Genomic DNA, 22,914 nt, shown 5'->3' with positions numbered 1-22,914 from the left:
TTAAGTGATTGGTTTACTTTTGTGTCAGACCCCTCCCCTTGTCGTCTCAGAGTTCCCTCATATTTTTCCACCCGACGCTCTCTTTTTGTTTTTCTTGGGCGGATTTTAGGGTTAAACAGGTCGGATTGCAACGGAAAAATCTCGCCAATTGTTTTCTCCTGTTGCTTTAATTGTCCCCTGGTAGAAACTAAGACCATTTCCCGACCTAAAATACGATCAAAAAATGGCCAGTCTCTTCCCAGGAGAACAGGGTATGGTAAACATTGCGCTACAGCCACTTTAACGTAAGCTGAATAATCACCTACAATAAGTCTAACTTTAGTGGTGGGATAAACCCGAGTTTCTCCATGAATACAGGAGATAGCCACTTTACCCTGTGGCTCCCAGGCTACCCCATCCAAGAGAGCTTGCCGAATCAATGTTTGTGCACACCCAGAGTCCGCAAATGCGTAAGTACTCTTTCCCCCGACCTGTACTCTTAACTGATAAGGGCCCTCCCGACATTCCCCAGTGTTCCTACCTGTTACTGCTGACCAGGATCTTGTCGCCAGGTCCACCTTTATTACTGGACAATTCCTGGCAATGTGTCCAGGCTCATTACATTGGTAGCACACTTGGTTAGGAGGCATCAACGGAGTTAATCTGTCCTGCGAGTCCGCGACCAGCAGGTTAGGGGGATTCTCTCTCGCCCAGGATGGGGCTAACCTCGACCTCCATGGTCTGAAGGTCTGGTTACCCCCTCTGGGCTTCATTGGTTGGTTGGTCCGAGTTAGTTTAGGGGCAGGAGTGGGGTCTGAGCCGGCGCCTTCGTTCGCGTCTTCATAGGCCTCCGCCAGGAGGATGGCATCCTCGAGAGTGGTAGGTCGATTCCTCTTAATCCACTCTCGATTCCCTGGCGGTAGTATAGACGCGAACTGTTCTATAACTATTTTCTGCACCAGTTCTTGGGGTGTATGTTCTTCTGGCCGCAGCCACCGGGTGCACTGATCTAAAAGATATTGTCCCGCAACCCGGGGCCGCATCCCCTTGGACAGCTGGTATTCCCGAAAACGGCGCCGGTATGTTTCCTCCGTGATCCCGAGGCGTGAGAGAATGGCTTCTTTTACTTTAACATAGTCCCCTGCATCCGTGGCCGTCAGGGCTCGATACGCTGCCTGAGCTTCCCCTGTCAGGCAGGGTGCCAATTTCATGGCCCAGTGTTCCCTAGGCCACTCTGCAGCCTCTGCCACTCTCTCAAAAGTTATCAAGAAAGCCTCGGGATCATCATCCAAGGTCATCTTCTGAAGCTTTGGCTGAGCTGCAAACATCCGGGCAACCGCTCTCTCTGATGTTGATATTGATAGTTTTTCCACCAGCTGTCCAAAGAACTGGGCGAGCTGTTCCTGGCGCCGTGTCTCTCTCTCCTCTCGCTTCTCCTCCTGCTCCCTAAACATTGCCAAAACTGTAGCTGGATCCATTTTCACTTCTGACACCACGTGTGAGGCGAGAGTGTATTAAATGGAATGTCCAGACAGTAATTTATGTGTACAGAAATAAAATAATTTATTTTTATTATCTACACAACAAAATAATTAAATAACAAAAGAAAACAAAATGGTGTGAGGGAAGGAGTGCAGGGTGAAATCCAAAACCGATCGTGAGAACACATCTTTAATCGTCTTCGTGGCGAACCATACATAAACAAAAAAAGACAAAAGAAATGTTAGTGTTTTCAAAAAAAATCCCGCTGCACCAAACTAGTCTCTCCCTCCACCCGTTACTCCGCCTATTTTACTTTCGGACCAACCCCGAACACAGTAGTACGTTCCCTTTAGTATGTAATGTCCCGCCTCTGTAGTCAGTGGAACACCAATCCCCAACTGACAAGTGTCCTTATCCTTCACTTGACTCCAGTGGCTGGAATTTACATACTCGTACTTTCGCCCCTCACCAAGGTGCCGCCCCTCAAAAAGATGACTTTTGCCATGGTCACGAGATCTTGGTAAGGGAAGTCCCGAGTTGGTTTGATGCCATCTACTGTCGGGAGGCTGAATCACAGACCGAAATCCCTTTGACTCATCACAACATGTTTTTTATTTGTTTAAATATACCTTCTCTTTTCTGTTTGCCATTGTACTGACTACTGTCACTTCACTTTGAAATGTACTAATTCCCACCACATGCATCTCCACATCTGTCTTTAGCTTGGCTAAATTCACCTCTTTGATTTATCGCTTAGTGCCCAGACATTGCATTTGATGACCACTCTAAACGTTATTTTTTATAATATTAGTCTTTGCCGTCTACGTTTAATATAGTAACTGTGTGTTGAATGGATTTTTGTAATACTTTTGATGTTAGTATTAGCTGATTCCCCAAATGACCATTTCTAGTATATAAATAAGTTACAAGGAAAAATATTGCTAAAAAGACAATGTCAAACAGGAGCAAAAGAAGTTGCAGCTGGCATAGGAAAACCTGCAATAGCACCAAAACAATTTGGAGAAAATAAAGGTTTCCTGGGGAGCAGTGCAAAGAGCACTCTGTTTGGTTTGGTCTTTTTAATGCATTAGTCCTTGTCTGGCACTTTTTGTTGAAACTTAGAATGTATAACAACCACCATTTTGAGGATTTTGTTTGGTGAATTTGGCTTTGACCACCTATCTAATATGGTTGTCTAGAAACTGTTGCATTTTTTCACAATTGCATCAGATTAATCGCTTTCAGATTTTATGGAGTTATGATCCATCATAGCAAAACTTTCTCATTAAATTCTGTACATTGAGTTTTACAGAGGTTTAATTGAGCGTTTCAAGCAGATGGAACCAACAGAGATGGAACGTCACAGCCATGCATGCGTTTTCTAGAACAAGGAAATTGGTCTCAGTGGGTAGCATTTTGTTCAATGTATTTAGTGGAAAGCTAGTTAATGATCTTCGTAGGGGAAAGTGGGCAAAGGTCAGTATTTGAGCAACACAACTGAATCACTCTGCATTATTAAGTGTAAACTATCTTAATGGCAGGGTGAAGGATAGCATGTACCATGCTCTGGGATACAGCACGATCTTAGTAATGCAGGCAGCCATGACCTTCGAACACCAAGACATCCAGATGGGCATCAGCGTAATGAAAGATGCACTACAGACATGCCAAAGGTAAGGGATTAAAGCAGCATTGCTAACCAATAAGAACAGAGCCATATTCAGTAAAAGATGAATTGCAGGTCCTCATTTATCTTGGTACAAATATATGTTTTTCATTGATGGTTTAGGAGAAATATATTCTTTAATCACATATTAAAGTTACAATGATATGAATGTGTTTTTTAGACTTTAACTGTTATTATCTCTCACTAAATATGATCTAAATTTCAAATTCAAAACTTTTGACCATATATAAAGGATTCTGCATAGGGAGTCAATTACAGCAGTGATGTACAGTGATCTGTGTTTATATAAGGCACTTATGTATGTTATTTTTGTCTGTCTTGACACACATTTTCAGATTAGAATACCTTTTTTATTTTGTGCAAGTTAAAACCCTTTCAAAATAAAAACCTGTTAAATGAGATATATTAATTGTAGTTTATGTGGATACAAACTCTGATCTATTCTGTACTTCTCTGACCCCCACAGTCAAAATCAATAGAGCATGACATCAGAGAGTCACACTGGTTTTGCTGTGCAATGATCAATGGTGTTGACTGACCTTTTTGAAGAGGCTTCTGTAGTGGCTCGACCTAATGCACCAAAGCAAAAACAACCTTAATGTCATGAAATTAAGCAGAGAGATGCTGGCATATGTGAATAACTTTTATTTTAACACAGGGAACTTTAACATTACATAGATGCTCGCTCCTCATCCACAGTCTCCCCGTATTCTCTCCATGCACCACCCCTTATATCTTCACTCTGCCCCTAATTCCTTGGTTCTAACCACAGATAGGTCCTTTATAACACAGTCCAGTTTCACTACATATTCCATTCTTTTGAGCTTCATTATTACACTTTTTGTTTTTTTTAAATTTGAACATTTTGTCATTTTGCGCCACCAATCAGTGGCTTATCCACTTGGGCATCAGCTTTCCCTCAAGCATCGGGACAGTGGTTCTGATCTGGCGTCCCATCATAAGCTGGGCTGGGCTTGTTTCGGTGGCAGAATTTGCTTTGCAGTCTGAACTGCCTTTTCTACAGCTCAATTAGCCTGCGGATAGCGAGGACTAGTGGTGGTGTGTTGAAATTCATATTTCTCCCTGAACTCTTGAAACTCCACAGCCGTAAATGGTATCCCATTATCAGTAATGAATTAATCTGGGATGCCCCAGCGTGCAAACATGTTTTTTAGCCTGGTGATCACCTGATGGCTGGAAATCATTGACAAATGGGTAAATTCTATAAACCTAGAATAGTAGTTGACAACTACCAGATATTTTCGACTTTTACATCACAAAGGTCTGCAGAGATTTTCTGCCATGGCCCCTGTGGCTGTGGTGTGGTCATTAATGGCTCCTTTCTCTGAGTAGGCCCTTTAGCTCGACAGAACTCACATGTCAATACTTTATCAGCAATACCTCCACTGATGCCTGGCCACCAAACTGCCATATTTGCCATTTCCCGGCACTTAGTCAGTCCTTGATGACCCTCATGAATCCTACTCAGGATCTCTTTCCTCAGTGAGGCTGGTATCACAATTCTGTTATGATCGATCATCAGATCATTTGCTTCGGACAGTTCTCCACGTGCAGCATATAGTTATTTCATGTCCTCGGGGACCCGCTGTATATATCTACGCCAACCATGCCTAATGAACTTCCATCTGGAACTGTTTGTCCCTCAGTGTTGCTTCTTTGATGGAATCTCATTTTTGTCCTGACACTGACTTGCTGGTCACCACCATTTGTGCATATGCTTTAATACGTTCTTCACTTTCAGTATCCATGTTGGCGGTTAGGGAGTTTCTTGACTATGTGTCTGCTACAATGAGATCCTTTCCTGGAACTGCTCTGCCTTAACATTTCATTTTATTAAGTGCATCAGCAAACCTCAGTGGTGTTCTATTCAAGTCATGGCTGTTGATCAGCAGCACCAAAGGTTTGTGATCAGTCTGAAGACGAAAACTTTCTAAGCTGTGCAGGTAGCGAACAAATCTCTCCACAAGCCCAAACTCCTGCCAAACATTCCTTTTCGATCTGTGCATATCTCTTTTCTGCCTCTATTAGAGCAGGAACAGAATGCTACAGGGAGGAACCTGTCTCCATGCTGCTGCATCAGTGCTCCTCCGAGACCAAGCTGCTGGCATCTGCACTTACTACAGTGGTCTTGCTTGCATCATAAAATGCTAGAACTGGAGCAGTTAATATCAAGGCCTTCACTGTGTCAAATGCACGTTGCTGAGGGTAACCCCACATCCATGCTGCATCTCTTTTCAGACCATTGACCATGCCTAACTGTTGTCGAAGCTCTGTGACATTTGTCGGACCCAGCAGTTCTGTGGTTACCTTCACTTTGTCTGGGTCTGGTCTGATTCCATCTCCACTGATGATTTGGCCGAAGTACTGTATCTCTTCCGTTCCGAAATGGCATTTGTCTTTGTTTAATTTCAATCCAGATTCTTTCACTGTGTTCAGTACAGCACGCAGCCGTCATGCTTTTTGTGAGTCTTCCCGTACACAAGAATATCATCCATCACCGCTACTGTTCCCTCTAGTCCCTCTAAAAGCTTCCTCATTTCTCTTTGGAATATTTCTGGGGTAGACGTGATACCAAACGGCAGTCTGTGAAAGCAGAATCTGCCACAAGTTCAGCTCCGATTCCATTTGCAATTTCTGTGAGACTCCTTTGTCAGCAATGTGATGACAGTTCTAGCTTTTATTTGCTCAGCTTTATTGAGCCCAAATTCACAATACTCCACCAACTCATACAAGTTCCTTACAAAAGCTTCCACCATTTCCCCTGCTTTTTGACAGCGCTGATGAAAACAGGCCACAAAGTGGTCATCAAACTTCTAAATATTAACAGCCTAAGCATTAGTGTCTTCAGCATTAGCAAAAATGAAAGCATTGAAAGTTGGCTCTTCTTGTCAGTTTCGTTGCAATCCGGTCTCTTGAGAAGCGTTGTTTCCAGACAGGCAAGAGGACGGCTGGATGAAATCAAAATGCTCCAGCAGATGGAATCACAGAAACCCTAGATGGAATTAATTATCAGAACTCACTGAAGCCCATATATTATTCTCTCTCTCTCTCTCTCTCTCTCTCTCTCTCTCTCTCTCTCTCTCTCTCTCTAAATATATATATATATATAAAATCTCGAATAAGGTTATATGAGACTTGTATTGTGTGATGCATAACTATGTATCATTGAAATAACTTTAATGTGCAGCAGTTGCACAAACACTGTAAAAAGAATGACATTTCCCTCAAGTTAAAGCTATAAATAAGGGACTGAGTGAAGACCTATTAAGATATTTACACTTGCCTTTTGTCTAAATAATTTTTTTGTCTAAATAAACGTGATGTGACACTCAATCACTAAGACTGATGGAGCGACACCATTTACCCCATATACCTTTTATTTAATTTTTTTTTAGCACAATGAGTTCCTTAGCCAGTTTCATCACAATAAGACAAGTGGTTCTATGTTTTGTGACAGGAGTTCAGTTTACCCAAAGAAAGTGTGAGGGATGTGACTGCCTCCTTCCTGTTCGTTTAATTTGTATGCTCTTGTTTGCTTTCTTAGGTTTAGGAAAAAGAACTCAGTTGTGGAATCTATATCCAATTTAGTTTCCAAACAAGCAGCCGACCAATTCAAAGAAGGTAACAGATTAGTTAATACAGCTATACTACTCTGTGTGTGTGTTTATTAAGCCTTTGGACTTTACCTCTAAGTTCACTGCACTTAAAAATAAGGTATCACGATTATACACCATTACTTTATAGAAAAATACTTTAAAAGGTGTTTTGTTTACTTTCTGTAACTGTTTTTTTTTCATATCGGATACCTGAAAAAATGTTTAAACTTGTTCTGTTTCGTACACTGCACAGATCAAAAGCTGTAGTGTATCGTGACATCCTGTGAATGAGTAAAAACAACCATGAATGAGTAAAGACACCTAATGTACTTGTAGGATGCAGATTTGACAGACTGATACTGGTCTTGTTTAGGGTTGGGGTGAATTCCTTTTTTTCAATTCAAAATTTTGTTTCTAATTACAGTTCCCATTCCCGTTTAATCAATTCCGGTTCCTTCGAAGGAATTCCTTTGAATGGCTTGGAATTTATTAAAAAGGGAATAGGAGTTGGAAATGGAACTGGGAATTGATTTTAAAAAGGCACTAATAAATCTAACTTCAAGACACAGGGGTATATGTACTAAAGTGTTGCGGCTGTCGCAGTACTTGCACAAGCCAGCTGCAAACGAGTCAGAAGTCTAGAGTGAAATGTACTAAACAAGCGCAATGCTGTTGGCGACTTTTTAGGGAATGCTTTGCGGCAGCAGTTTTTCTTTGTGATTCAGCCTTAGTTGAATATGTAATTATGGGTGTTCCTGCATAAATTTACAAAAAGGGGGTGGATATAGTTCAAATGAGGGTTCTCAATATTATAATGAGATGTATTGAAGCTGCCGGCAATTGCAACACTTACAATTGCATCAATTTATTACAGTCACAATTAAAGGCAGTATGAATAACACTATCCCCTAACCATGGCCACTGTGATTGCAAGAAGAAGGAGACACCATCTTCAGCAACAATGAGTGATTTGTAGGATGAGAAGGGTATTTGGTACCCGTATCACCCTCTTCGATTTAAATGAAGACCAAATTAAGCACAAGTAAAGGCTCAGCAGCCACATAATTATTGAGCTGCTGTCTGATTTAAAAGATGATCTGGAACCTGTCACCCAGAGAAGCCATGCTGCCCCTATAGTGGTCAAACTGTTGTGTACCCTACATTTTCTTGCCTCTGGGTCCTTTCTTGGGACTGTGGCAGCTGGTGCTGGCATTTCCCAGACCACTTTTTCTCGTGCATTGCCAGTTGTGCTCAATGTATTTTTGAGGTTAATGCCCAAATACCTATTTTTCCCTAAAAGCAAGGTGTGCTTACAAGCCTTGAAAATACATTTCTATAACATTTCTGGTTTTCCCAACGCGTTGGGAGGAATAGGCTGCACACATATGCCGCTAACCCCTCCAGCTCATTCTGAGCATCTGTATAAGAATAGGAAACGCACCTATTCTATTAATGTGCAGGTGATTTGTGATTGTGCACAATTTAACACTGCACCACTGACTATCTTAAATAAAGAATGACAGTATACACATGGCTGATAGGCTACTCGTAATAATATGAATTAGTGGTATAGTGCAACGTTTGTTGTTGGTTCCTTGAAATTCGTATTTATGAGAATTGCTTGTCCTCCTGTAAGTATCATAACTTGTCAATGCAGCACCATGATCAGTTTTGTGTTAATTGTCTAGTCTACTAAGTAGGCCAAGTTAATAAAAATAATAATAAATAATAATAATAATAATAATAATAATAATAATAAATAAATAAATAAATAAATAAATAATAAACACTAAAATCATTTAGTTTCAATTTAAAATAATCTTTTATTCACATTGTACACCAATGTGTACAATGCAGCAGCATGATTCATTTTGTGTTACCGGGAGCCTACTGGTTAAAATAAAGATTGTGTGCTAAGTAATCATATAATTTTTCTACTGTACTGTATACTGTTTATTATTTAAGTTGGGGTCGCCACTATAGAATATGGTGGGTGTAAACTGCCTTTCATGATTTATTTGAAAAAATGCTGCACGACTCTTGCAATGCTAGAGATCTCGCTAAGAGGACGCAACACATTTTAAATTAGTATAGTGCTGCTCTCTCCGTTAGCATATTTAAATTAGTATAGTGCTGTTCTCTTCATTAACATATTTAAACTAGTGTGGTGTGGCTCTCTTCATTAACATATTTAAATTAGTATAGTGTGGCTCTCTTAAATAGTAGAGCGCGGATCTCTTTATTAACATATTTTCTCTTGGTACATACGACAAAATGTGTACTTTGCGAATTGTCGCAACGAAAATGCAAATTTCTGTATGTGTGCTGCGACTGGCCCATCTTAGTACATCTACCCCACAGTCTAACAGGACCTAGAAACACCACCCAAAATTGTGTGAATGTTCAGTAAGCCCTTAACACTAACTGAAAACACATATTGCATACTGGGCCTCTAAAAAGTGAATGTTGCTATGTTAAATGGAGATAACGCAGGTGCTATAATTTAGTTTTCATTGAATCTACCTTAGTACTGTATGTACTTGTAAATCGGGGAATATTTAATGTACACTGTAAACCCCTTTAGGCCACCCTGTAAAAAAATAAAATTCTATTTTTATTTTTCTGCTAAACAAAGTACATCTTTGATCAGTTTGCTGGCCTAATATCAACAAATAAACCTTTGTTTGTTTTTTTGTTGTTGTTTTTTTCCTTTAGAGGAAATGCATGCGGAGATTTGCTATGCAGAGTGCTTGCTACTGAAAGCAGCCCTAACATTTGTGCAGGTAAACAGCTCATCTAAGCATTGTGTTTTCCAAGGCCAACTTAATATTGAATTATATAAATCAGAAGGTACAAAAATCATTTTACTGTTCGATAGACATATCAGTTGTTTAGTTAACTATGGTTGCCATGAAGCAGAAGGACCTGTCTGTAATGTATTACTGTACTGTACAAAAATAAGATTGTATTCAGGAACAGCTATAAATATAATGGGGCAAATATTCAAAGGTCTTGCGAATTTTCACATCTTTCTCGTAACTCTTGCGCTACGAATGTTTTGCGTAAAATTGCAAGTGAGTGAGACATAAAAGGAGAAACATGAATTAACACAGGAAATATTTGGCCCAATGTTTTTTTTTTAAATTATTATACTCTTAAGAATTGTTCAGTACACCTGAATTCAAGTCCAGATTTAGATATTTGGCTCATGAGTCATTAGTGAAAGTGTCTTAATAATACAATGATGCAGTAATACCATCTTTAAAAATGTTTCTATGACTACCATTTATCTCGCCATTTAAAATGAGAGTGAATTAAGAGGTGAGGATCAGTGAATGTCATTAGAACCCATGACATATAGCCACCTGTTTCCTTGTGAATGTAAGTGACAGATATACCACATGTAAACAAATCGGTCCTTTAACCAAATTTAATTTAAAATATATAAAAGAGGTTGTCGGCTTGAACATAAAATGCAGCTCTTTCGTAAAGCAAGCCATGAAGGGATTGCATTGTAGGAGGGGCTTTACCTGGAAGTTAAAAAATAAATAAATAAAAGTGTATACTCACTTGTGAGATTTAAACTGCTGAGCTAAATCTATATTGCCAAGAAGGTGACATTTTGAATACAGTGTATGCTAATCCGGAACATGGTGGTGTTGACCTGAATTGTAATGCGAAAAAACACTAGTCAAGGAATTTGTGTTATTGTACAGATTGGGATCAGTACTAAACAAATCACCTGAACAGGGTATTGTTCTTGTTAAGATGTTCATGAAAAAAGGTGATATTTAGGGTTTTCCAAGAAACGTATTTGTTTAAAACTGGTGTGTGTGTGTGTGTGTGTGTGTGTGTGTGTGTGTGTGTGTGTGTGTGTGTACTTTCCTCTTTATCTCCTACTAGGATGAAAACATGATCAACTTTATCAAAGGTGGGCTCAAAATCAGAACAAGTTACCAAATATACAAGTAAGCACTATTGCCTTTTCTTATAAATATCAATGTAGAAATTACTAGTTCCAAATAAATTCATTTCTACAAAACTGCTTCATACTGTCCCTGGAGAATAGCAATCACTTCTGTATTCACTGAGCTCTAGTGATAACGATACAACAAACAGCAGAGATGGTTGAATAATAGTTTCAAAGGTTTTTACTCCAATGCGTAAATTCCTGATTTATTTTAATGGCTGTATTAATTAATTGTGTTTTAGTTAAATGCCATCTAATAAATGTTTGGAGTTCTGTCTAACACTTTTCTAATGGCTGCCAGGGAATGTCAGCAGCTTTTAAACATGACTCAGGATCTTACTGGCAAGAACGAAACCTACTGCCAGTTTGAAGGGGGAGTGAAGTTAGGAATTGGAGCATTCAATCTGGTATGTTTGGCATTGCTTTAAAGTTACATTGAAAACTGCATATGCTCCATAGAGGCTTTTTCACTGCTATAATATCAATAATCAGAGTGATTCTCATGAAATACTTTCAGGTCACTGTGACTCATATTTCCATTGCAGTGACACCTAATAATCTGTACATTGCCTTTTATGATATGCTGTCATTAATATGAATAAGGCCAGTGCACACTGGATTCATTGTAAAAAGATGTGTTGTCACTCGTGCATTCAGCACAAAGATGGCTGATTTCAAAAATCTGTACAACTGCATGAAGGTCAGTTTAATAATAAGACCTTTAGCTAGCCGCATGGAGGGAGGGCAGTCTGTCTAGCCACGGATTCCCAGAGGTTTCATTTCCCCTACTAACCTGGTTTGGGGTTTTTGTTTTTCCACTCCTGAGTGCGAATGGACCACACTGGCACCAAAACTAGCAAGGATAGTTGGGCCAAGTGGCCTTTTCTCGTTCTTGAATGTCTTATGTTCTTATTGGTCGTTGAAACAGATTGAAACAACATTATTTAGATTCCAAAAGTAATTCATTACTCTCGTATGACAGTTTCATACTTGATAGGCAAGGGACTATAAGAAAATTTGGTTTACATGGATATTTAATGTATTTTCAAAATTGGGATAAAGAAACATACTCAGTGTGCCGTGCCTTTTAAAGTTATAAACATCATGTAGTGCATGCAGTTTATTCAGTTTATATTTAATTCTCAGTCATCATTTTGTAAACATCCATTTATAATGAGAACTTCACGAATGAAATAAATAATAGGTGAAAATAATTAAGATTTAGATTTTTTTCCCAGCATTGTGTATATCCGTGTCTACAAAGAGCTTTTAAGATATCTGATTGTTTGTTTTTCCCCCTCATTTTCAGATGCTGTCCCTCCTACCTGCAAGAGTTCTAAGGCTTCTCGAATTTATTGGGTTTTCAGGCAATAGGGTACGACTAAGTCATGAACATCGCTATGGTTTGAAATGTTTTGAAAGCCCAACTACCCATCAGAGTTGCTGGAATTTCTAATTTATATTGAAATTTTGTTTTCCATTTTGGTTAGTGAATCTCCATGGCTACCAGCAGCTGGGCTTTTCAAAACAGTTCAAAGTACTTTCCCAGGCCATGCTCAAAATGGAAAACATTACCACCTCAGATACTTTGTTACAAAGTATATTTTCACAGCTCTTTTGTATGGATGCGAACACCCTGTAACCTTTTTCTCAACGTGTTTTAAGTATAGTGAACCACAAATGGAGTTAACGCATCCCCCGGATTTGGTTACAGTGAGCATGAAATTATCCTGTAGCAACAGTGCACAGTGAAGGGCATTTGATCCAGATACTTGGTAGAACCATACCCTTAATTATTTAATTGAACCAATTGCACCTCCATTCAGAGATTTATTTGTTTGTTAACTGATATTAATTGATACAATTTAAAACCTGATTAGAAAGGCCATCGGGGATCGAGGGCACTCCTGCCCTATAGCGTGTGTGAAAATGTTTGTTGTACCCCCTTTGTTTTTGTTCCTCCCAGGAGTTTGGGCTCTCCCAGTTACGAGAAGGGGCTTTTAGCCACAGCCTGAGAGCTGTACTGTCTGTTCTGACCCTGTTGCTTTACCACACTTATGTTACTTTAATCCTTGGTAAGAAACCCCTGTCTTTCATTTGGTTGTGTGACTTTGTGTCTAGCAGGTTTCAAGGGAGTAAAGCTTGCGTCTCTACTGCTTCAACAGCCATTTTGAGGGTATGCAAACAAACTGGACGGTCAACAAGATTTAAAGTAGCACAGTTGGAATGTTGTAGAAAAAAAAATAGCCAGTGGTCAAGATTGGTCCAGCAAGGCAAACAAACTAGTAGCAATAGAACCAGATATCACATTTTAAAATGACAATAGATACTTCTTTTGATACTGTAAATTTGAGACCTCTATAGTCAATTGAGTTGCATGACAGGTAAGATTTATTTTGTTGTTATCTGCAACTACTTTGAGGCACAGCATGGAACAACATGATCTAACCAGCAGTGGCTGCCTGTACCCCAGTCATTTAGATAAAATAATAACATATTGTGTTCCTAGGGTATTAAAAACCCAAATCTCAACATGCTGTTGTGTATTTGTGTTACACATGTTGTGATTTATAAAACTTATTTTTTTTAGATCCTTTTCCATGAGTGTTGCTGAATAGTTGCACACAACTTGCACAGTTTATATAGGTCAAGTGCATCAGATGGTCACATGACCACAGACATTTGAATACATTGCAGAAGAGAGAATTATCTCATTTTGCTTGAATTTTTAAGAGGGTGTGTAGAAGGTAGTTAGCAATGTGCATCTTGTGAAAACATTAAGAACTAAGTCAGCTTGACCTTTTTAGAACTGCGTGACAGCAGTGTGTTACTGCCACAGTAATTGTATTTTCTGCAACCCCCTTTCTCTATTAAATCTCAATAGGTAGTGGAGAAGGAAACCTTGTAGAAGCCGAAGCCCTATTGGAACCCTACCTCAAGAAATTCCCCAATGTACGTAATATTGGACTTCATCTTTTAATCTATAACTTCTGTACCTGATTGCATTTTCAAATGTTTAACTTATACCTATGTTTTCTTTTTAAAGGGGTCTATTATTTTATTTTATACAGCCAGGATAGCAGTACTTAAAGGAAACTTTGAGCAGGTACGTTTTTATTTTCCTTAGTCAAAAAACTAAAGATAAAATCATCCCAACGACCACTAGTTGGGATGATTTTGTCATAAACAGCCTTATCTAAGGTAACACTGGGTTGTCCAAGATTACTGCTCATCAGGGTCTGTGAAACCAATTTAAAGGCTTCTTTAGAAAAAAAAATACTCATTAAAATAAAATACATTTCACATTTCTGTTGTGAAAATACCTCCTTGTGGATGCTTTATAAATTAACAACAAATTAAATTCACACAGCTCCACTGTACACTACAAGTGTAATAAACTGTCATGCAGACACTGCTTTTCAGGTTTAGATTGCCTAGATTAATTTGTCAATCACCAGAGGCATCCTGGTACAAGATGTATTCAAATTTTTCCTAAATGTGATCAAACATATTGTAGGCCAAATATAAATGCACTAAAATTTTATATTTGCTATTTTTCATATACAATTAAATGCTCTACACATACAGGTAGTGAACAAAAAAAATGGAAACACCAATGTAAAGTCACTTAATAGGGCATTGGTCTACCAGCCTCTGGAATTCTGCAGGAGGGATGCAGCACCATTCTTCCACGAGAATCAACTCACGTCTGGTTGATGGAGGTGGAAAATGCTGTCTCAGGCGGCGTTCCATAATATCCCATAAATGCTCAATTGAGTTCAGATCTGGTGACTGAGAAGGCCATTACATATGGATAACATCAGTGTCATGCTCATCAAACCATTGGGCAACCACACGTGCTCTGTGGATGGGGGCATTGTTATCCTGGAAGACACCCCCCTCCCCCAGCAGAAAAGAACTGCTGCAACATGGGGTGAAGATGATCACTCAGTAACATTAAGTAGCGATTAGCATTGACCTTGCCTTCTAAGTGAATGGGTGCACCCAAACCATGCCAGGAAAATGCACCCCACAACATTACAGAACCACCAGAACCCTTCACTGTTGGAACCAAGCACTCAGGGCTGTAGAGTGCTTTAGGTTGGCGCCACACGTGCACTCGTCCATTTGTCAAGAACATGGTGAAGGATGATTCAGCTGACCATATCACATTTCTCCACTGCTCGGTATTCCATTGCCTGTCCTCTTTGCACCACTGGACTCGCAAACATGCATTGCCAGGTGTGATGAGTGGTTTGGGCACTGCAACCTGACTGTAGTATCTCGCTCTGTGGAGTTCTCTGTGGACCGTTTTTGATGAAACTGGCTGCTGACGCCCCAGGTTAAAATTTGCAGTCAATTGATCTGCAGTTGCTCGTCTGTTTTGCCTTGCACTTCAAAGTAATGTACGGATATCATGATCCTGGAGTATGCGTTTCCACTCACTGTTGCCCTTTACTGATGATGTCTTTCCCTCGGAGTTCCATGCCGACACCACCTTAGACACCGTTGTTCATGAAACATCAGCAAGTTGAGCTGTCTTGGTCACTGAAGCTCCTGTCAAACACGCCCCAACAATCATCCTTCTTTCAAAGTCACTGAGGTCTCCTCTTGCAGCCATGCTAGCCATAATTATAGGCAACCAGGCCTCTCCAGCATTTTTATACATGACCCTAAGCATGCTGGGATGTTATTTGCTTAATTAACGCATGAGCCACATCTGTGTGGAAGCCCTAGCTTTCAGTATACTTGGTGTCCTTCATTTACCCAGGTGTTTCATTTTTTTGTCCAAAAATACATGTTGCAATAATTTAAAGAAAATACTGATGGAAGTATGTCTTATGAGGCCTTTTCTGACAGTTACAAACATGCACAACATATTTTTCTCTCATTCCAATTGAGCTCAGGATTTCTCTAAATTCAGGATTTTATAGAAACTGGTATGTCCAAGTTAATTAGTGGAATTCTCTCTTACAGACACTGAAAGGACTATAAATGTCAATAAACAGGGTTGTAAAGGCTGAAGAAATGCTTGTTTACCTTTGTTATGGCTAAGATAATTGCCTTGGCCGAGTTAGGCACCTGATGTGATAATATATGCTGTACCTTGGATTGTACATGTGTGTAGGTCAAGTTTAAGATAGCCCAGTGAATATGGAGTCATCTAATAACGTAAAAGACTGCTTTGCTGCTCTGCTCTCCCCCACACACAGGCTGAAGTGAAGTTTCAGGACTGCATTGCATCCCAGCAGGAGTGGAAACAGATCCATCACCTCTGTTACTGGGAGCTGATGTGGTGCCACACCTTCCAGCAGAACTGGCTAGAGGCTTACCGCTACGCAGACCTGCTCTGTAAGGAAAGCAAGTGGTCAAAGGTAAATGAACACAGCCCAGTATGTCGAAACTAACATTTTAGTGTTCCCTTTTTGAGCTTTGCAGCAGTTTGTTTACAGATACTAATCATTTGCAGCTGTTATATTTACAATTACAGATCAGATTATTCTACAGTTTACAGTGGGTTTTCGTACATAATCTTCAATACAGCAGTACACTGTAGTAAATCTAAAGAAGTTTGATTATGAAATTAGACCAAGATTTAGGTTATAAATTCATGCAGTTCACTGTTCTTTAATCATGCCTGCTACAAGTAGTATGTGGTATGTGTCCTCACCTAGTCAAACACATCAAGTCCTTCAGCGTGTAGGTGCCGTCCCTCCCATTGAGATTCGCCACCATGCTGCAGCGTTTATTTGAAATTGCTAAAAACAGATGCAGCGCTTATTCAAGGGCGACAGTAATTAGAAGTATATGGTTTTCGAAAGGTGCCATTTTTGTTGCGTTTCTTTACTGTGTTTGAGGGAGGCGTATATTGAAATTGATTTTTGCAGATACAACTTGATCAGGATGGGGAAAAAGTCCTACAACTTTAAATTGAAAGCTGTTGAGCACGCAGATCAGATCAGTGTTGGTCTAGGTGAGGTCACATACCAGTGTAGTGTGGAGCGGGAAATAATAAGAGAGGCATGTCAATTCAACACAGAGTAGGTCGACTTATTTTCCCTTTATTTTCTTACAGCAGTTTCTAAGAGTCACAGGACTTGGTGCATTTCTTTCTTCAACCAGCAAAACAACTACACGCTCACGGTCTACTGATCCAGGCAGGGCTTCGGAAGATGAGTTGATCCCGTGGCTATCCCCTAAACAGCAACACCACTGCGAGAGCTACATTAGCTTCTGCTCCCCATTGACACTCCAAAACGCCACACCCCCCACTCTCCGAACTCCTGTCTGGATCAGGATTCTGCAGCGTCTCTTATGTGTGTGTGTGTTAGTGCTGCAGTATTTATACATTGTATTCAGGTTCATTCAATTAATTTTGTTTCTATTTGTAATGTTTTGCCATACTGTGTTTTGTACGTGTTTCTTTATTAAGTGCTGCATTTATTTGAGCTGGGGCAGGGAGAAAAATGTACATGTTTCATTACTGAGAGCAGCGTTTATTTGAGGGCAGCAGTAATTCCAAGTAATACGGTAATATGCTTTTCTCATAAATAACTGAGCCCTCTGCTGGGCTAATGTAGGTATTGCTTTAGTTTGTCAGATAAGAAGTAAGCATGCCTCTCTTTTGTCTTTGCAGGCAATATATGTCTTTCAGAAAGCTGCCATTCTAAGCATGCTTCCAGATGAAGTTGTCAGACAGACTGGGGAGAATGTAACTGAACTGTTTAAGTAAGTAACTAGTGAAGGCAACAGTACAGCAAGGTGTTAGTGTTTGTGGTCACAATCATAATTAGCAACTGATCTGTATAAAGCTGTAAGTGGCACTGGTTGTATCTGCACAACAAAATATTAATATGTAATGGTTGGAAATAAAGTGATGATAGACTCAGGACAGAGGGAAGGAGACACTTTTTCACATAAAGAATGTTGAGTTTATGGAATGGGTTACCTAATCATGTTGAGGCTATATCAATGGGATCCAAACTGATGACGTTTTGAGATCAATCGACTACTAGGAACCAGGCGAACGTGGTCTTTTTTTAAAATATTTGTATCGTTCCTCATGGCACTTTATGGTACATTTTTGATAGTGTAAGTTTTACACTACTTCTCTCCTCATTTGGCATTATCTGGATTTTTTGTATTTTCCACTATAGACAAGTTGAAGGGTTAAAGCAGAGAATTGCTGGTAAATCAATTCCCACAGAAAAGTTTGCTGTGCGAAAGTCCCGGCGCTATTCTGCTCCAAAACCTGTGAAACTGGTGGTGCCTGCTCTGGTATGAACTGATGCCATTTAATTTCTCTAGAAAATGAATTTATTATTTGGTTTGTTATTTTTGGTTAGGTTGTCACTAACTTTGAACACCTGAACAAATAAAAAATCTGGTTTCACAGACCTTGGCTAGCACCCATCTTGGACTACCTAATGTTAGCTTTGTTACAGTAAGGTAGCCCAGTAAAGATTAAAGCTAATCAGGATGTGTGTTCATTTCAGTAGACTCATTTTTAAGCTCTGAAATTCAAAGAGAAATAAGTGAATGTCTCGGCCTAATCCAAGTAAGCTTTTTTGTGATTGACTCTTTTTTTTTTTTTCAGGAAATGATGTATGTTTGGAATGGCTTTACAATTGTAGGCAAGAGGGCTGACTACACAGAGAGTCTGCTCATTACAATTGAACAAGCAGAAACGGCATTGAACCAAGAAACCAGTAAGTATTGCAAATGAGGGACTGCAAAAGGGAATAGGGATATATATATATATATATATATATATATATATATATATATATATATATATATATATATATATATATATATAAACATAAAACATTGATATTCTGAAGAGGGCAAAACGTTTGTGATTTAATTTTCTTTTCTTTTAATATTTCATAAAAGGGGTCATCACTTCTGGAGATAAACACCAGCAGGATATCATATATGAACTGATCCACCGCTGTGTGTTTTATTTAAAATATGCCCTCCTTAAGTAGTTTTTTTATGTAAATGCATTTGCAAATTATATTTAGAACTACAAATCTTTCATAGTTGTAAACTCTGATCAGTTTATAAAGAGATTGCGATCTCCTGCCATAAGAAAGCCAGAGGTGCTGGGTCTGTATTTATGGCTGTGTGTGTGTGCATGTTTGTAAGCATTGGAATAAATTTGTATATGTGGTTAAAGATCCCTCAGAGTACCATCCTGATGACCAGTGCCTTGTCCAGATGTTGAAAGGACTTTGTCTGAAACATTTGGGTCGTCTTTTGCAAGCTGAGCTCTGCTTCACTCAAGTCCTCACAAGGTAACTGATGTTTACCGAGAATAAATCTTGATAAAAAGGCTTTAGCAACAACAACAACAAAAAAAGCTATGTGTATTTGATAGGGCTACTCAATGTAAAAATCAGTCCCTCAATGAGGTTTTGATGAAAGAAGTACTAAAGAGGTAACCCTCTAAGCAAGCCTGAGGAAGGTGAGTCTGCAAAGCCAGTCTTTCTCAATATCGACAGTTTAGTTAGTTAATTCAGCACTTTTAAGTGTTTAATACTTATGTATAAATTATTTTTGTTACAAATCATAAAGAACCTGAATATCAAAGGGGGTGTTACTGGAGCACAACATTGTAACCCTTTGAGCGGTCATTTTTATTCTGACCTCTTTACGGAAATCCACCTTTCTCAGGCTTGCTCATTATTTCATAGAGTGGACCTACAATAACCTTAAGAATGTTTCTTATTTGTACTTTGTATCATAAACGTTTTCAATTTGCTGTTGTTTGTATTTTTTTACATTTTAATATTAATGCATTGCCATTTTTTAATAACTTGTGCTGAGCTAAACATTCAAATTTTAAAGTTGCTTAAAATGTCTTCAGGGGCATATTTGTTTTCTGTACCACATTTTTATAAATGATGGTATCAAAAAGATATCCCAGGATATACGAACCAGCACTGGTACCACATACTGGTTCCACCTAGGATTACTATGAAGGGGATCCATTTAAAAGAGTTTGCAACACAGATTTGTAGGTTGCGCTGCCATTTTGTGGTCGTATTTTGAATCTTTTTCTGTGTTTGTTTTTTGTCTCCTTTGTAGTGAGAGGAGGATAAAATATGATCATTATTTGGTGCCATTCAGTTTATATGAGCTGGGGCTCTTGTACAAGCAGCAAGGAGACTTTCAAAAAGCCAGCAGATTCATAGAAAATGCTAAGTAAGTATATTTTCCCTGCTGCCCTTCAATAGCATATTTTGAAACCTGACACACATTTGGTGCACCATTCTGTGTGGCTGTTCTTTATGAATTCCCCAGCCCAACTTTAAGTTTGTGTTACATCACTTTTCTACTGTGTTTTTTTTCAGGTTCAGGTCTTTCATACACTGAGGGGGTTATTATTAAAACTTAAGCCCCTTTCACACTGGCACTCCTACCCTGGTCCTGGCTACCTGGGTCACAATCCCTCGTAGTGTGAAACCACGTACCGGGGTCGTACCCGGGTTGACCCGGGCCCCAGCGACCCACCCCAGGATGTGGGTCAACATGCTTTGACCCGGGTTGAGCGAGACAAAATGCATGATGGAAATTCTTAAGCCAACTAAATAGCAGTATCACTCCCACAAGGAACGTTTCTGTTTATTCTGTTTAGCCATATTTTTGTTGCTTGAGACACACCATGAGCCAGATTGCAGCAGGGATGAAGAAGCATTTGCTCTAATCAACATTTGGTCTGACGGTTCGATTCAGAGAAGCTTGGGTCTGTCACCCATGTCAACCCTGCTTTATCAAAAGCAATGTGATATTGCATGACACCGGGTTTGTCCCAGGCTGAAGCATGCCACTGTGAAAGGGGCTTTAGTAACAGGATTATCATTTCAGTATAAATCTTTCATTTTGCATATTTAGCTGTTGTAGTGTTGCTTTTTTAAGTAATGATTTTTAAGTAACTGAACAAAATGTGCTGACATTTCTTTTATGACTGTTTTTAGTTCTTGTGATTTATTAGCAGACATTTTACTTATTAGGCTTGAGAAATTACCCCCTAAGGCTTAACTAATTACTGTTTTGCTTTTTTTTTCATTCTTATTTTAGACAAAACTACAAAGACTATTCAATGGAATCCAGATTACACTTTCGTATCCACGCTGCTCTAAACAGCCTCAGAGGATCCCCAGTCACAACACCTTAACAAGATTTCTCTGTCTGTTTTTAAACTGTCTGTAGTGGCAGGGTGTTCTTCAGGGGTCCAAATAAGCTAAAAGATACAATGCAAGTGTCCTACAAAAGCATTTTATTAGCATACTACAGAGAGCTGCTGATAGTAAATTTAAAAAGCCTTTTAATCAATAAACAGCACTTGTTGTTTTAACAAGCAGATATAACATGGAGTGTAGTCGCTATTCAATCTAGGTCTTCATATTGGCATTTTGTAAGCTAACACTAGTATTGCTATAAAGAATTTTACTGGTCTGTATGTTAATAATCAGTCATTGCAACTGTATTATTTATGTTTAATCAGTATATAAATATTCGTTCATGAATACCTCACAGACCTATACTTGAAATACCAATGTAAAGTATATAATTTAATGCTTTCTTGGGACACTGGATTTTGAAATATTACTCACCCGTGAGTCCTGGGTACCGGTTTTGATTGTCTCTGCACTCCGTGTTATAAACAAATTTCTGAATGTATTTTCCCTTTTCTAAGCTGTATGTTATTACAGTCAAGCTTGCTTGTGTGTGTGCGCTGTGGTGTGTTTGTTAATATCTTGTTTTATGGAAAATGGTCATGCTTTAATTTACACAGAAGACGCAAGAATTCTTTCTGACAGAACACTATGTTGGTGCAATAACTCAAAAAACATATAGTGTGCGTGTGCGTGTGCGTGTGTATATATATATATACACGCACACGCATATATCATTATTAATTAAATTAATAATAAAAAATTTTAAATTTTAATAAAAAATATTTTCTTATATATATATAATATATATATAGTAATATATATATATATTATATATATATATATATACTATATTTATTGATTAAATAGTTCTTGTTCTGTAACTAATTCTGTGTTTTGTTTTTGTTGGTATGCTACAATGATCAGCCATTTTATATTGCATTACCATGGCCTTTTACTGACTTGCTCTAAAATGCAGCAGTTTCTATACAGGGTAAATTTATAAAGTGTGCTGCTTCTTTGTGTTAGACAAGGCATTCCTGGCTATACTATATAACATCATGCTGACCTTTTAATAATAACCCTTTGCTTGTTCAGCATCATCTATTACATTGTCTGGCATGGTCATTTCAACTACTAATACGCTATTGATTCTGTTCTATATATGTTGGAGTAAAATGAATGCATCTGTTTTAAATGTGGAGAGTTGGATTGTGCAGTTGGGTGTGTCTGCTACTTGCTGCACAAAGTAGCAGACACACACAACTGACCTGCATACATAAAAATAGTAAGTATGTAGTTCCAGGTATTAAAATGGCTCATCCTCACATTTCAAACATGACATGACCCTTATATTAGTGTTTTTCTTTTTGTTTTAAATTAAATCCGAGGCTCCATGCTGCTTCAATTTAAATAAGAAGAATCTTTACCAGAGTAGCTGTAGAACATGACAGAAAAGAGTGGCAGAAAGTACTGGGGAAGCGTGGCTCATCATCCTATAAAGGCACTATCAGGCTGGAGTGAAGAATGAGTCATATGATCAGGCGCTGGCTGGTTTGAATCCTCCAGTGGCGAGTTGTCGATCTTGACTGGGAGCCCACAGAAACCATTGAATTAACTGTTGCCTTCCCACGGATTGGGGAGGAAAATAGTTTGGGCACAGGTAATCAATAGATGTCAATATAAATATATTGTAATATAAACAGATGTCAATAGCTATATACCCCTAATATATTGTAACGCAATAATCAATTATGTTTTAACACTTATGAAAATGAAACCATATGAAAAACCATTCACTACGTTCCCAAGTTTCTTTTCTCTTTTGTGTTTCTCTATACCACAGAGCATGTGCCGTGTTGCTTAAACCAAATTGTCTTGCATGAAATATCACAATCCAAAGCTAGAAATATTTTAGCATCATTACCCATACTGAAGTACCGGGTTATCCTGTTTCTTGATCAGATCTGATGATACTGAGCCCTATTCACAAAA

The 22,914-nt window shown here is 38.8% G+C and overlaps 1 protein-coding gene across 2 annotated transcripts in view; it reads left to right on the top strand.

The window, feature by feature from the left end:
* LOC121294991 (tetratricopeptide repeat protein 39B-like) overlaps positions 1-21,613 on the top strand; it is a 61,992-nt gene extending 40,379 nt beyond the window's left edge. For both annotated transcript variants that reach the window (XM_041219258.1, XM_041219266.1), the window contains 16 exons: positions 3,003-3,134; positions 6,714-6,790; positions 9,481-9,548; positions 10,669-10,733; positions 11,037-11,142; positions 12,045-12,110; positions 12,702-12,810; positions 13,620-13,687; positions 13,782-13,841; positions 15,949-16,110; positions 17,373-17,464; positions 17,893-18,013; positions 18,333-18,444; positions 18,918-19,035; positions 19,829-19,945; positions 20,822-21,613. In XM_041219258.1, the coding sequence (XP_041075192.1) occupies positions 3,003-3,134; positions 6,714-6,790; positions 9,481-9,548; positions 10,669-10,733; positions 11,037-11,142; positions 12,045-12,110; positions 12,702-12,810; positions 13,620-13,687; positions 13,782-13,841; positions 15,949-16,110; positions 17,373-17,464; positions 17,893-18,013; positions 18,333-18,444; positions 18,918-19,035; positions 19,829-19,945; positions 20,822-20,918 (1,570 nt within the window). In that variant the 3' untranslated portion in view covers positions 20,919-21,613. The remainder of the gene's footprint in view (positions 1-3,002; positions 3,135-6,713; positions 6,791-9,480; positions 9,549-10,668; positions 10,734-11,036; positions 11,143-12,044; positions 12,111-12,701; positions 12,811-13,619; positions 13,688-13,781; positions 13,842-15,948; positions 16,111-17,372; positions 17,465-17,892; positions 18,014-18,332; positions 18,445-18,917; positions 19,036-19,828; positions 19,946-20,821) is intronic.
* The last annotated feature ends 1,301 nt before the right edge of the window (positions 21,614-22,914 follow it).

Source organism: Polyodon spathula, chromosome 2 (genome assembly GCF_017654505.1).
Source record: "Polyodon spathula isolate WHYD16114869_AA chromosome 2, ASM1765450v1, whole genome shotgun sequence".
In the NCBI taxonomy this organism is placed as follows: Eukaryota; Metazoa; Chordata; class Actinopteri; order Acipenseriformes; family Polyodontidae; genus Polyodon; species Polyodon spathula.
Note: the sequence above shows the minus strand (reverse complement) of the source record. Positions and strands in the feature narration are given on the sequence as shown.